This window comes from Macrobrachium nipponense, chromosome 6, assembly GCF_015104395.2.
Source record: "Macrobrachium nipponense isolate FS-2020 chromosome 6, ASM1510439v2, whole genome shotgun sequence".
Taxonomy (NCBI): domain Eukaryota; kingdom Metazoa; phylum Arthropoda; class Malacostraca; order Decapoda; family Palaemonidae; genus Macrobrachium; species Macrobrachium nipponense.
In genome coordinates this window covers 30,393,500-30,408,499 of record NC_061108.1, presented here as the reverse complement: position 1 = coordinate 30,408,499, position 15,000 = coordinate 30,393,500, and the positions used below count along the sequence as shown (strand labels likewise).

The following is a 15,000-nucleotide window of genomic DNA, read 5'->3' as shown; positions in this document are numbered from 1 at the left end:
GTGAAATAAGCAATAGTCTACCTATCAAGATTCATCACAATAATAAAGTTAAGCGCCTCAGTGGCATGATCGGTTTGGTCTTGACCTGCCACCTCGGTGGCCGCGAGCTCGATTCTCGGGCATTCCAATGAGGGGTTAGAGATGTATATTTCTGGTGATGGAAGTTCACCCTCGACGTGGTTCGGAAGTCATGTAAAGCCGTTGGTCCCGTTGCTGAATAACCACTGGTTACGTGCAACGTAAAAACGCCATACAAACAAACAAACAATAATGAAGTGTTAAAATTAGCTTATATGACAGGAAATCGATTTCAACCGCGAAGATTTTCCATATTAAACTCCTCAGTTTGGAAAGGGATTTTTAAAGGCGGTGCGACTGTTCATAATTAAAGCTTGGAAAATATTTGCCCTACGGCTGAAAAGGACGGTGATTTCGATAGTTTCTGTAAACAAAGTTATATTTGAATATATACGTATGTATATACAACTTTAACCTACAAATGTCCTTTAATATCTAATTCGGTCTACCTCAGAATTAATATATTTTCATATAAGTTAACTGAAGGGGAGCCGACGAAATTATTATCAACTAAAAATTCCCTTTCAGTTAAAATATATGAAAATATATTAATTCTGAGGTAGAGCGAATTAGATATGAAAGGACATTTGAAGCTTAATGCGTATATATGAATTACGGTGATGTGAATAAAAATAATACTTGACAATTTAGATTATTTAAAAAAAGCAATGAATAAATGTTGACGTAATAATTAACGTAGCAGATAAACTTTCATATAAATAATTAAATAAATGGAAATAAATGAACAAATCAATATAGCCCGTGAAGATGTTTCTGTCGTGTAGAGCGATAAGTAAACACCGCAGATGTTTTATTTGCTTGGCAATTCTGCTGGTTTCACTCGTCATATACACATTCAGGTAAGAAAATCTCGGATTAATAGTTTCATTCCACACTGATCATTATTTATTCCTGTGTAAAATATAATGAGATATGTTTCATTTTGCTTAAGATTCTATTTCAGTTTGCTTAAAATTCTGTTTCAGTTTGCTTAAAATTCTTGATGGTTGTTAGAGGTTTTAATTATGAAAAAAATAAAAGTGACATAAAAAAGGGTGTTTAGATAATGTAGTATGAAATATATTTTTTCATCCAAAAGTATCAATTGAGCTTAATAATTACAAATAAAAAAATAGATATGTAGTACTGGAGTTACGTCATTTATAAGGATTGCTGGACCATTTCTTTTTAGTGTGGAAGTTGATCAAAGACGCCTGAATTGAATTCTCTAGTATCAAACTTATTGAGAATAATTCTACAGCACTAAACATGAGATGAACGACCAGCTAAATATTAATACCGATAGAACGTGATATATCGCTCTTCGTTCGAGATTCGTCATTTTAAGTTCTTAGTCTTTTGAAAAAACTAAAATATAGGGTGGTACTTTTTCAATTAGCACCATTCGTTATAGGGAACTAAAGTTAAATTAAGGGTCTTGGTGTTTGAAGGTCCTGGATTTAGTCTCAAGGACTTAAAATTTATATCTCCAACCTGGTATATATTACGAGGTTTTGAAAATACCTCTAAAACCCAGGTATTAGTCTCAAGCGCTTGATAAGTGACTAACAATATGTGAATGTTGTGATCTGCTACGCTGTCCTAATTTTTGAGTCATATCTGTTTGTTTATGTTCGGGCAAGCCACGTGACCAGCGTGTCTTCCGCATCTACCACGTTCTCCACAATGTTGGCTCGGTAACGCTGTATACATAATTGGTAATCTGTATAATAAACCAATGTTAACTACCCTCTGCTTATCAATAAGAACCAGTAACAATGACTGAAATGTGTTTTTAGGAAGTGAAGATATTCTTAAACATCCAGAACCAATTTGATAAACCCAGCATCCTTTTCAAAGACCTGAAATTAGTTTTCTGAACTTGAAATTAGTATGAATGACTGAAAATGGTTTCAAGAGGGACTACAGCAACTTGATAGTGACATGATGCCTTTTCTTTGATCGACATTCTTACAGTCTTTGCTGGAGACGATTGTTGATATTTTCAAAATGATTGTTAATCTTGTTACGGGACAGGTCCGCTACATTAATAATTTCCAAATATCCGAGAGAGAGAGAGAGAGAGAGAGAGAGAGAGAGAGAGAGAGAGAGAGAGAGAGACTTGCATCTCATCTCAATCCTATTCTTTTGGATCCTTGAAGTTATGTTCCTCATCCGGCGGTAGGACAATTTTACAAAACACTAATAAATAGAATAAATTGATAAGGATATGGTAAGTGAATATGGGACTAGTAAGTTAGGCTAAGTAGAAAGCTTACGCAATAACCTCCTTTAAGGCTGAGGAATCCATGCTCGATTAAATCCCTTCTCAGCAAAAGATACGAATTTTTGTACCTTGTTGGTTGGTCGGTATGGTGTTGACGTGCCACCTAGGTGGCCGTGAGTTCGATTCTCGGGCATTGCATTGAGGAGTGAGAGAGATGTTTATTTCTGGTGATAGAATTTCACTCTCGACGTGGTTCGGAAGTCACGTAAAGCCGCTGGTGCCGTTGCTGAATAACCACTGGTTCCATGCAAACAAACAAGTAACTTGTTGGTAAAATATTCGCATAAATCCATGCATAAGTTTTTCGCTGACGAACAGACAACCAAGCAAGCGGACCCAAATACTTATCATTCATTCTTGAGGAAGAATTACAGTAATATTAAATCACTCATTCCTATTACCCAGCCCTCCATCCGTTCTGGAACGGAATCAGCATCTCATATTTTCATTTAGTTTTTATTATACACGATATGTTCAATTGTTCCATTTTCATTGCATAAATAACCATTATAATGTACTTTTATCTTTCAGGCCCAGCGCTCGAGGAGTCTTCCTCGCGCACCACGAAGCGACACCTTTTCGTCGAGGTCCTCCGGAGAATCCTCTCGTTGGGAATCCGCCAAGGGTTCTGTGTCTCGTCATGACGGCGCCCTTGCACCATCGAGATCGAGCGAGACACGTGGCTGCCACCTGGGGACTGGAGAGACAAGGGCAGGAGGACGAAGGAAAGGATATGACTGACCTTCAGTACCACGAATCTTGCCCCAAAACGGTTTTCGTCACGTCTTCGCCGCATCCAAGTCTGAAGAACGCTATCTACACTGACTATACTTCGTAAGGAAATACTTTGCTCGATACTACGAATTTAGTACTATATATATATATATATATATATATATATATATATATATATATATATATATATACCATATATATATATGTGTGTGTGTGTGAAAATAAATTCTTCTGTTAAAACAGGATACGTCTCAAGTATAAAAGGCCCATTAAAACACTCTCTGGTTTAAAGTTTAGCTTTAAACCAGAGTGTATTAATAGCCCTTTTATACTTGAGATACACACACACATACATACATATATGTGAGTGTGTGTGCATATGTCAAGTGCATGCCGAACCCTTTTCGTTCTATTATGAATTTAGTTCTGACATATATCTCTCAAAATCTTTGTAAGAGCTTCTACAAAACATTTAAACATTGACAAATATACAAAATAACGCTTTTAGTCTGTTACATTTCTGATGCTTTGTTGCATGTGTCAGGTATGAAGAAATCTGGGGCAAAGTCTTGGTTGCATTTAGGAGCGTGAATGCCTCCCAGGCCAACTGGTTCATGAAAGCTGACGACGATACTTTTGTGATTTATCCTCGACTGCTGAGACTGCTGGCTCAGTTTGATGCTGAGAAGCCCTGTTTTCTGGGATTTAACCTCATTTATACGTTTAAGGTAAAGTACAAAAACCAGAAAGATTTCAACAGTCATGCAGGTTATTATTATTGTTATTATTTCAGTAGATGAAACCTATTCGCATGGAACAAGCACACAGGGTCCATAGACTTGAAATTCAAGCTTCCAAAGAATGTTGTTCTCAACCTCCCACCGCAGACCCCACACTTCCGCAGTAACTGATCGTGTTACAGAGCCAGAGATTTTTCATTGCCCTGGGGAGACACGAACCACGACATCTGAGGGGCATTCCACGACACTAACCACTACACCACCGGACCAGCTAAATGATGCATTTGCAAGTGACAAGGCTGAACATTATTGGTGCTGATTTTGGCGAAAATATCTTTTCAAAAAATTATCATTAAGTTTCAGTATTTCCTCGCTTTCTGCATTTGCTGTTAAGTTTGATCTCATTTGCGCAATGAACTCAAAGTATAAAAACTTTATTAAATAAAGTAAATGACTAGTGAGAGTGTGGATAATACTGAAAAGTCTGAAAATATAAAAGTATTTGAAATATTAAGACTATAGCAATAGATTGTTTTTTTAATAGATCGTGGGGGTGCACCTTTACGTATATTTGATAATATATAAGCAAAAGGGACAACCAGAACTCATCATTATTATAATTCGGTTATTACTGCTGCTCATTTAGTCCGTTATATATATATATATTATATATATATATATATATATATATATTATATATATATATATATATAATATATAATATATATATATATATACACACACATTATCAAATGCACACCTACTCTCTTACACTGATGATTCCTAAATGCCAATCGAGGGAAAACCAAAACCATAACATTTCGTGGAAACGAAGGATTTTATTACATTATTGTTCAGTGATTATTCATAGTTTGCCTGTATTTGCAGGTATGTTCAGATTTTGGCATCAGGGTATTGTGCGAAATTTTTTTTGTTTAATTATAACTATTTTCGTTATTACTTTAGGCTCTCTAATGACGTATCGTGATTACTGAAATGAATAATGACATGCGCAATAGGCCTTTTGTCCAGATATATCAAAATTTGTATAATATCCAGAGAGAGTATCGAGGCAAGGAAATTCTTATGAAATATATAGCTCATTATTGTTTTTATTACTATTCAATTTTTCTAACTAAAGTAGGGTGGTTCCAAGAAATAGAAGGCAACAGTCACTGTAACATTTCTCATTTATTATTATTATTATTTTATTATTATTATTATTATTATTATTATTATTATTATTATTATTATGGAACAATAGCCAAAACATTTATGGGACAACCATCATGAAATTGGCCTACATAAGCATTCCCAGACATAAATAATGACGTTTCGTACTTCCCATTATTGAGACAAATCTCGAGGGTGTTCAAAAGGTAAAAGTGAAGCATATCTTGTCTAAGGACTGACAGAGGAGGACAGTGTGGAGTTGACAAATAATGGTGATTGAGACACTGATGACATTGTGTACAAGCTTACTGAATTAGCCAAGAGGCATGAATTTTCTAAGCAACTGTCCACAGAAAATACATACAAAGGAAGTAATATTCAGATGAGTACCAATAATTAAGTGGACATAACAACAAAAATTATTTAAATATCACTGATGAATTTACAATTAACAAGCTCAACGTCTCTTTAAACTTCCACCCGAATAATTACGCAAAAAATGTTTTCGTGTGAAGGTGTGACCTAATTCAACTTTCCCGAGGTTCGTATCTAGTTAATAAATCTCGAGGGCAATTGCTCATTCTTCTTCTTTTTTTCTTCTTCTTCCTTCTTCTTCTTCTCCTCCTCCTTCTTCTTCTTCTCTTCCTTCTCCCTCTTCTTCTCCTTCTCCTTCTCCTCCTCCTCCTTCTTCTTCTTCTCTTCCTTCTCCCTCTTCTTCTCCTTCTTCTTCTTCTTCTTCTTCTTCTTCTGCTTCTTCTTCGTAGGATGGAAGAGAGGTTAAATACACTTCTTCTTCTTCTTCTTCTTCTTCTTCTTCTTCTTCTTCTTCTTCTTCGTAGGATGGAAGAGAGGTTAAATACACTTCTTCTTCTTCTTCTTCTTCTTCTTCTTCGTAGGATGGAAGAGAGGTTGAATACATGTCCGGTGGAGCTGGCTATTTGCTCAGCAGCCCCGCAGTGAAGATGCTCCAGGAGGCTGACATACCTGAGTGCCAGTTTCCAGGTGCGACACTGTACGAGGATGTCAACATGGGAGCTTGTCTAACTGCTTTAGGTATGATGCCGTTATAGTCTGTCTTAAAATGATAGTGTGAATATAATTCTTAAATGTAAAAATACAGGGGATTAGATATAAATCTCGTGCTCTCTTTATCATATCTCTTTGGTCTTTTGAATCAAATCTACTTTCATTTTTCAGTCAGTTGCTCTCTTCTCCAAATTCTGTTGATATCTCCACCTTATCTTTATGCTCTCTTCATAATATTCCCATAATGAATCGCAAGAAATTAGCATTTATTCCATTCTCCAGTTGCTCTAACGGTAGTCAATTCCTTCAATCCTCAGGAGTTGAGTATGGCGATACAAGAGATCCTCTAGGACGACCCGTGTTCCTACCGTATCCTCCACAGACGTTTTTTGATCCTGATAATCGCCATCATCCCGACATCGCATGGATCAGTTCCATGAGCAAATATCCTGTCAAGTTTGTAAATATTTCCTCGATTTTTTCGTAAATATTTTATTTTGTATTCATAGCATATTGATTCTATGGGCTTCTCTTCTTTACTTTGTATTCATTTAGGTTTTTTTAATATATATTTATATACGAGCTTGATGGCGTATGCAGTGCTGGAACCCAGCGCTGCTCGCCCTATCGATTCGACTGCTACCCCGTCCCCATCCGGGGCGGATAAATAGATTTGCAGGAGGAGGGTAGATGTGTCATGTTTCCCTTACCTTCCCAATATCCTCCCTATCCCGCACCCACCCAGGGCAGTCAAACAGGTTTGCAGCAGGAGGGTGAATGTGTCATGTTTCCCTACCTTCCCCTGCTCCCACCTGGGAAAGATAAACAGGTTTGCAAGAAGAGGGTGGATGTGTCATGTCCCTTCTACCTTCCCAATCAGCTACCTGGACAAACAGTCTTGCAGGAGGAGGGCGGATGTGTCATGTTTCCCCTACCCTCCCTATCCCCTAACTACCCTGCCTCCATCTGGGGTGCACAAACAGGTTTGCAGGACGAGGATGGATGTGTCATATCTCCCCTACCTAGCCTGCCCCACCCAGGGTGGCCAAACAGCTTTGCAGGAGGAGGGTGGATGTGCCTGTTTCCCCGTCCATCCCGATCCGCTATGTTGGACAGTCTTGCAGGAGGAGGGTGGATGTGTCTGCCCCTCCTTCTATCCCCAATTATCCTCCTCCGGGGAGCAAAAAGGTTTGCAGGAGGAGGGTGATTGTGTCATGTCTCCCTTATCCTTCTGGTTCCCTACCTACCCTGCCCCACCTCTGGGTGGACAAACAGGTTTGTAGGAGGAGGGTGGGTGTGTCATGTTTTTCCTACTCTCCGGATCCCCTAGCTATCCCACCCCCACCCAGATGGACAAACAAGAAAGATCCACTCTGATTTTATTATTATATATATGTGTGTAAAAGTGTTTATTTATATAAGTATATGTATATGATATGTTTATATATATATATATATAATATATATATTTATATAGATAGATATATATTATATATAAATTATATAATTAAAGCTGACTCACATCAGGATCCAAAACCCATGTCTTCCAATTTGAAAAGGCGTGGTGTTCCGATTTCTGATGTGAGTCAGAAATGTATTTCTGTTCTACACGTGATTTTTAATTCTCTCTCTCTCTCTCTCTCTCTCTCTCTCTCTCTCTCTCTCTATATATATATATATATATATATATATATATATATATATATATATATATATATATATATATACATGCACAGTGCATCCTCGATTTATGGCGCTACCGACTTACAGTGATTCGATCTTACGGCACTTTTTCAGTGCCGTTAATTTTACAGCACTAACCTGATGTTGCATCAAGTTACAGCAGCGTAGGCTCCATTCAGCATCAATTTAACAGGGCTTAGGCGCCGTAACATCAAGTTATAGTGCCATAATTTGAGTTACGGCAGCGTGAGTGCTGTTAAAATGCTGTTGATGGCTAAAAAATCGACTTATGGCAAAAAGCGTAGTGCTGGAACAGATCCCTACTGTAGGTTGAGGATGTACTGTAGATATATATATATAATATATATATATATATATATATATATATATATATATATGTGTGTGTGTGTGTGTGTGTGTGTGTGTGTGTGTGTGTGTGTGTGTGTGTGTGCATAAAATGTGATGTTAGTCCTGCTCCTGTTACATTTCCATTACCATTGAAGAACTTAGAAAGATTTTAATATAGTCATATAAGGGCAGCTTCAGTTACATACTGTAGGTTTTGTTTTCTGAATAGATAGGTTTTTGTTATCAGTAATAATATCAATGCTAGTGTATCCATACCGTCGAAACTGACGGTAAGATAAGAGCATGCAGAGACGGCTACATTCCGTCTGTGCTTCCACTTTGCCTGCCAGCATAGCGTTAATTGTTGTGATATGCTGGGCCCGGACGCATTTACCCAAGATGTAACCGAGTTCTGGGACCTTTCCCTGAAAAAAGCGGGATGCCATATCTCAAAAACTAACCATAGATTTTTTTCGAAAATACTCTCATTAGTTCCCACACCCAAATTAATGGCTAGTTAATAATTGAACTCAACCTAACCTAACCTAACCTAGGGTATGGCAAAAAATCCGGAGCTGGTGCAATCCTAGCGTACATCTCAGGAATTTGCGTCCAGAATAGAATAGCAAGTCTACACATAGAGTGTATATCCCGTAGGCTGTCGCCGGTAATCAGGTATACACTGGTTAACTACAAAAAAATAATTATTTAAGAGGTAACGATTACTCTGCGACTGCCACTACTAACAACTAATAATGATACAGATAACTGATTCATAAAAGCAGTAAGATATAGCTGCACATGTTCACGATGGCTTAGTGGAGATTTTGCAAATTTTAAATAAACTAAAATCTAGCCTGCATAGGGAAGGTAAACTGTCGCCGAATTGTGAGATCTCAGTCTCGTAATGTCAAAGTTTTTGAAAAATTAACAGAAGTAATGTATGAAGGTGAGGCATGTATTACTGATGAAATTACACGAAGCTTCGGGGAAGATATGAATGAACGATATGGCTAATATGAAATGAAGCCGCTCCTGCTTCGGTTTTAGCTCAGACTCTTGAGCTACCGAGGTTGCAACCTCACACACACACACACACAAAACTACAATATACAAATCTTCGTAACGATTAATTTCTGACTAAAGATTAATAATCATAATATTCACCTATCTTAGACATGCCAACCTTCGGTGCGTTGCTCACCAGCTTAAGCAACAATGAGAAAATCCTAATTAGGAAAACAGAGAAGAACCTATATAAAATGAACGCAGCTGTAGGAGCAATTGCTTTTAATAAAACATGTTTAAAAGAGGGTTTGCTTCTAGCATACGGTACTATGATAATAATAATAGTAATAATAATAATGTATTTTTCAGGGAACGCAGCACTTGAGCGACCGAGTTGTTTCTTTCCACGAAATCAGGAACCCTAAAGACGTATACATCATGCAGTATCTCACGCACCACTTACACATTCATTCTCCCTCCAAGGTCACGCCTTTCACTAACACATTCATTCTCCCTCCAAGGTCACGCCTTTCACTAAGTTATGAGGTTGTGTGATTATCTATATTCTGTATGTACACACACACACAGACATACAATTATGTATATATATGTATATAATCTACTGGTCCTTTTTACCAGATACGTATGTAATTGTAATAGCCACAATGCCCTCTTAACTCCTCGAATTCTTGCGCTATTTGGGTACCCTTGTCACTACAAAGCCTTGGATCCAAGTGCAAGAAATATGAAGCAATAATGATTGCTGGTGGCGGGAAACGAACCCGCATCCTATACATATATACACCTACACATATGTATATATATTATATATGTTCATATATATATACATCTAATTAATATATATGTATATATGTATGTATTTACATATATACGTATGTATCCGATCGACGAAGTAAAAATAGGCTCTAACAAAACCCGACCATGGCAAGTTTCAGTGAGACCAAGAAATCATGAACACAGAAGGAAAAAGACAAAATCAGGAGTTTTGCAATTGCAGTCAGGCCCTTTACGTGAATACTTTGAGGAGAGAAAAAATAGCTTGTAGCTCCATCAGTTGGATACAGATTTATATGCTCCTTAAATGCTGGGACCTTTGTGAAATAATTTTATTTCATTGGTTTTGTAAGTGTCTGGGAAAGGCATTTTCTTTGATTGAATTAACTCATCAGGTAGTTTATTAAACATACATTATTGAAAATCTAAAGAAAGGGTTAGCTAGATTATTACACCGATCTGCAAATCGATGTAAACTGGTAGTACGAAACTTACGAGTTAGGAAAAACTGACTTAAACTGGGGAAACAGGATTAAGATGAATTTATTTTAAGAGATTCACGTACCCTTGGTAAATGCTGCATTTCATGAATCTTTACCAACTTGTTGAAATAGTAAGGCGAACGCAAGTATAAATTCTTATTAATAAACTTTATTGATATTATATGTTTTGTGATAACCTTTATTATAAAATAATTAAGAACAAGCTTGATTCTTACTTAGGCAAGAACGAGGATTATATGGAAGTAATGCAACTAAGTATACCGGGAGAGGTGTATGGTAGAATTCTGACTGAAAAATAAGGCAGATTGCAAAAGGAGTGATAGGGGAAGAACAGCGTGAGCTTGGGCAGGGATGTGAGTGTGTGGATCTAGTGTTGGTTATGATAAGAAAATTGGTCATAAATGGAGAATGGAATGGCTCATGTTTGCAGGTGATACAGTACTGACAGGGGATAGTGGTTGTCTCTTGAGAATGGGCGTAGAGGAGAAAGGAAGAAGTTTCGTATCATCACTTGGAAGTGGTTATTTCAGAGGATGGTAGGGTGAGAGATATGAGTCACAGACTAGGTGAAGAAAGGAATGTAGCTCTGAAGTAGTATAGGGATTGAATGTTAATGAAATAAGTAAAAAATGCACCATCGAATTTTTTGTAGATCTATCTTTTGATGGTCTCGGTATAATACTGAATGAGCCGCGGCCCGGTAGTGGTCTGACCTATATCGTTGCGAGACGCACGATTATGTCTACCTTTAACCTTAAATAAAATACAAACTGCTGAGGCTAGAGGGCTGCAATCCGACATGTTTGATAATTTGAGAATGGATGATCAACATACCAATTTGCAGCCATCTCAGTAGTTTTTAAAATCTGAGGAAAGCAGAAAAGTACAGACGGACAGAAAACACCAGCATGGTAGTTTTCTTTTCAGAAAACTAAAAATGTGAAGAATTAGAGATGAATGCTTTTGCAGTATATAATTATGATGTTAGAAGACTTTAAAAGTGAGGAATGTGGATGTGCATTGAAAGAATGGTGAAATCAGTAGCATAGGTAGATGGATGGCTCAGAGTATTAGAAAGGATGGGGCTCAATTTGCAGGTTCATGGCACTGTTTGTATGGGGCGGATTCACTGCTGATGAACCATCTGTGTGGATACATGAAGCCTCCAATGATTTCTTCAATGAGGATTTACTCATGATTAAACAGTTAAAGAGTGAATGGCGTAGTGATTTGTTGTCTAGTCTTTTCTAGGGATCCACTAGGGATAAGGGAAACACATACATGAATATCAGGTCAAGAAGACGGAGGCTCAGAAGTCTGTGGTGACCACTAGGTTGTTGCCATGTCAGAGTTGAAATTAAAATTACCCAACAGCAAGTAAAAATTGCGCCGGAGTTTCTTCTGCGCGATTGAGTTTTCTGTACAACGTATAAAGTTGTATGATACTCAATCACGGCCTTGTGGTGGCCTGTGTTATTGGCATAGCGGGGGCAGACGCACGATCATGGCTAACTTGACCCTTAAATAACATAAAAACCAATGAGGCTAGAGGGCTGCAATTTGGTACATTTAATGATTGGAGGGTAGATTATCAATATACCAATTTGCATCCCTCTAGCCATAGCAGTTTTTAAGATCTGAGGGCGGACAGAAAAAGTGTGGACGGACAGACAAATAACCATCTAAATAGTTTTCTTTTACAGAAAACTTTAAAAGTTGACAGGGTATCTGGTATAACGCAATAAAACGACTAGAAGATGAACGTCGAGAGACTTTTGCGGTTGAAAGTAAGATAGGATCTGCAACTCTAGAAACTATTTCTGAGAAAGAGCATGTAATGAATGAGGAGTGGTTTATTATCGAGAGTGCATAAATGTGGTAACACACAACCTTGCATATCAGATGTGACCTGGGATGCAATAAAGGATAGACAAAGACAAAAGATGCATGTTGACAAATTTCAGGGAAATGAAGATGGTTCAACAGTGTGCTAAGTACCCAGGTCTACGTAGATAGTAATGTTTAACGAGGGTAAAAAAGAAATAGGAGAGAATACTTGATTTCTTAAAAGTACTGATGATGTTAACAAAGCCATATATTCAAGGAGTGGTACTGGTGTAAGGGTGGCCCGTAGAATCATTAACGAATAGCTGTGGATAAAAAGGAAGAGAGAGGAAACCGCTCAAAAGAAGAATTAAGTCAATAATAACATCAGAAGAAGGAAGGCATCGGTCGGCGGATCATTTGGTGTCATGGGTAAGAGATATGAAAGGGAGAATTCAAATTATATGCCAGCATCTGAAGAAGACCTGAATATACTTCTGAACATATTCACAGTTTTTGAGGTGGAATCAATAATAAACTTAGTAGACAGAAAATCCAGATAATGGTGGAGTCACTACAATGATGGTTTTAGCTGTAACTGAAAAGACACATTGCATACTAAATAAACTGTTTTGCATAATATAGAGTGAGAAAACAAAGCATGGGGAATAACCTGCTTATAGAAAAGGCAGGAGTTGCACAAAACAAATATTTACGTTAAGACGTATTGTGCAGTAGTGTATGTAATTTAAAAATCCCCATCTGACGGCTTTTGTTGATTACCTTAAAGCATTTGACAGCATCACAGACTAATATCACGGAAGGTTTGCGTCATTATGGCGTTGCTGGTAAATATTAGGTTGCTGAAATTATTCATGAATGAAGTAGATGCAAATTTTGATGGGGGCATTTTCAAGTGAATTTAAAGTAAACAGTTTGGTGCTACTAAGGAATGTTATTTCACCTTTATTGTTTGCCCTTATAACTGACTTTATCATAAAGGAAATGTGGTGGGAGATGGAGGGGAAGTTTGAGATTGGTCTGAATTAAACACACATAAGTTGAACATGTGCCACCTTTGCCGAGTTCCAAGATGTGCCAGTTTGAATAAATCAAATCTCTATAGATGTTGCCAAAAAAACCTTTGAGTCATCTACACCTGGATTATACTTTTAACTCTACATAAAACAACTAGCTCGTTCTGAATAACTCTCGTGCAAGGCTCCATGTTTTCATGCAAGAAATTCACTTTCAGTAAACTGAGATATGTCTGCCAGAACAAGGCATTGCAGACAGCTGTTAAGGATATCACTACAGCTCAGTCAGAAGAGTTTCAGCACAGGTTTTTGGTACGAGGAATACGCACTTGAGAGCACTGTATCATCTTAGGGCCAATGGAGTGGCTGAACAACTGATTCAAACTTTCGAACGTGCTCTTAGAATGTTTAGCTACCCATGCAACGCTACTATAATTTCTAATGAAGAGTAGACTTAAGAAATTAGACGCATAAAACCTCCAACGAACACCTGCATGAATGTCAACTTCCATCATCATTGCATTAAGCATAATGAAACGAAGCGAAAAGAATAACAACAAAGACTTACCTAAGGAATTACTACCTTCAGTTCACCAATACTGAACCATGCTACCTGTTACTACGTAGTAAGTTGTGGACCTCAATGAGAGAGGACCCTCATGTATTTCTTGTAATCATCACCAAGGTATTCAGTACTTGTATTGTCAGTGTGAGGGTACTTCCAAGACGACTATCTAGTGATTTCACATCAGGCATGAATAAATGAAAATTCTGACCTGCTGAAGTACAGAAAATACCAAAATAAAGCAAAGATGACAAACTTGTTATTCATAAACGATTGAAGAAACTTCACACCGTCTGACTACTGATGATGAACATGGACCAGATGATAAGAGTGATCTAAAGGAACCCACCGACAGAAGCATACACTTCGATGACTGTCAGGTGGTTTGGTATCATGCAAAATGCACCGTCATTGAGGAAATTTAGTTGCCGTGGATGATGACTCTTTTTTTTAATCTACACCTTGTTATTCGGTTGTACTGACGTTTAGGCATTATTATTCTTCTAAATTCTGACATTTGTTTTTTAAGAAATATGACAGAACAAAATAATGATTAGGAATTTTATTTTCAAGATAGCGAAGACTAGATGTGAATGTGTGATTAGTGGTACATATGTCGAAATATAAAGTTTTAGAAAAGGGATAAATTGGATTCATGACAAACTTTTTTGCAGTTTCGTGTTTTATCGGTTTTAGTGGCAGTGACCAAAGTTTTTTACAAAACAGAATATGTTAAAAACACTAGAGAATAAGGAATTCATATCACTTTATTCAAAACTGTATTCATTTAGTCACATCTAAGAAGCCATATGGGCTGGAGAGTAAAATGTATTTGATGATGAAAATTATGAATTTCAGTGAGGAAAAACTAGAATATAAATTTGTTTGACACGTTTGGAGAAAAGAATAAGAAATAAGATTTTAAACTTGGTTTGGTGGTCAGAGCAGTGTTGAACTCAGTCGAATGATCACGTCAGTTCTAAGGAAGAAAGCAGAGGCGACACTGTGCCTATACAGTAATTAATGCTGAAAGACTTTGAGTTGAACTGGACACTGTTCCCAGTTGGTAATTATGCCACAACTGGTGTCACTAAACGAAAGTCGTCTGTGAGCTGGAGATTTCTACCGGATTTGGTGATGATTCCAGCAGGCCCAATGAGCAGGATATCGTGAGCAAATTCGTGGGTAAACAGCTCTG

General features: G+C 37.4%; 2 protein-coding genes across 6 annotated transcripts in view; one reads left to right on the top strand and one right to left on the bottom strand.

Annotated features, from left to right (window-relative positions):
• Positions 1–10,536, top strand: part of LOC135216911 (glycoprotein-N-acetylgalactosamine 3-beta-galactosyltransferase 1-B-like) — a 10,928-nt gene extending 392 nt beyond the window's left edge. The window contains exons 2-8 of one of the 5 annotated variants that reach the window (XR_010314965.1): positions 779–938; positions 2,897–3,199; positions 3,645–3,828; positions 5,910–6,066; positions 6,357–6,495; positions 9,448–9,561; positions 9,600–10,536. Coding sequence is in view for 4 of the 5 variants with exons in the window: in XM_064252455.1 (XP_064108525.1) it covers positions 847–938; positions 2,897–3,199; positions 3,645–3,828; positions 5,910–6,066; positions 6,357–6,499; positions 9,448–9,561; positions 9,600–9,623 (1,017 nt within the window). In the remaining variant the exon portion in view is untranslated. Of the gene's footprint in view, positions 1–660; positions 939–2,896; positions 3,200–3,644; positions 3,829–5,909; positions 6,067–6,356; positions 6,500–9,447; positions 9,562–9,599 lie in introns of those variants that run through there. The other 4 variants (XM_064252455.1, XM_064252458.1, XM_064252457.1 and 1 more) reach the window with 4 other exon arrangements.
• A 4,069-nt stretch (positions 10,537–14,605) lies between these two features.
• The window catches only part of LOC135216476 (uncharacterized), a 55,788-nt gene continuing 55,393 nt past the window's right edge, over positions 14,606–15,000 (bottom strand). Inside the window, exon 4 of the mRNA XM_064251845.1 lies at positions 14,606–15,000. This exon is cut by the window's right edge and continues 525 nt beyond it. Coding sequence (XP_064107915.1) covers positions 14,873–15,000 — 128 coding nt within the window. The 3' untranslated portion in view covers positions 14,606–14,872.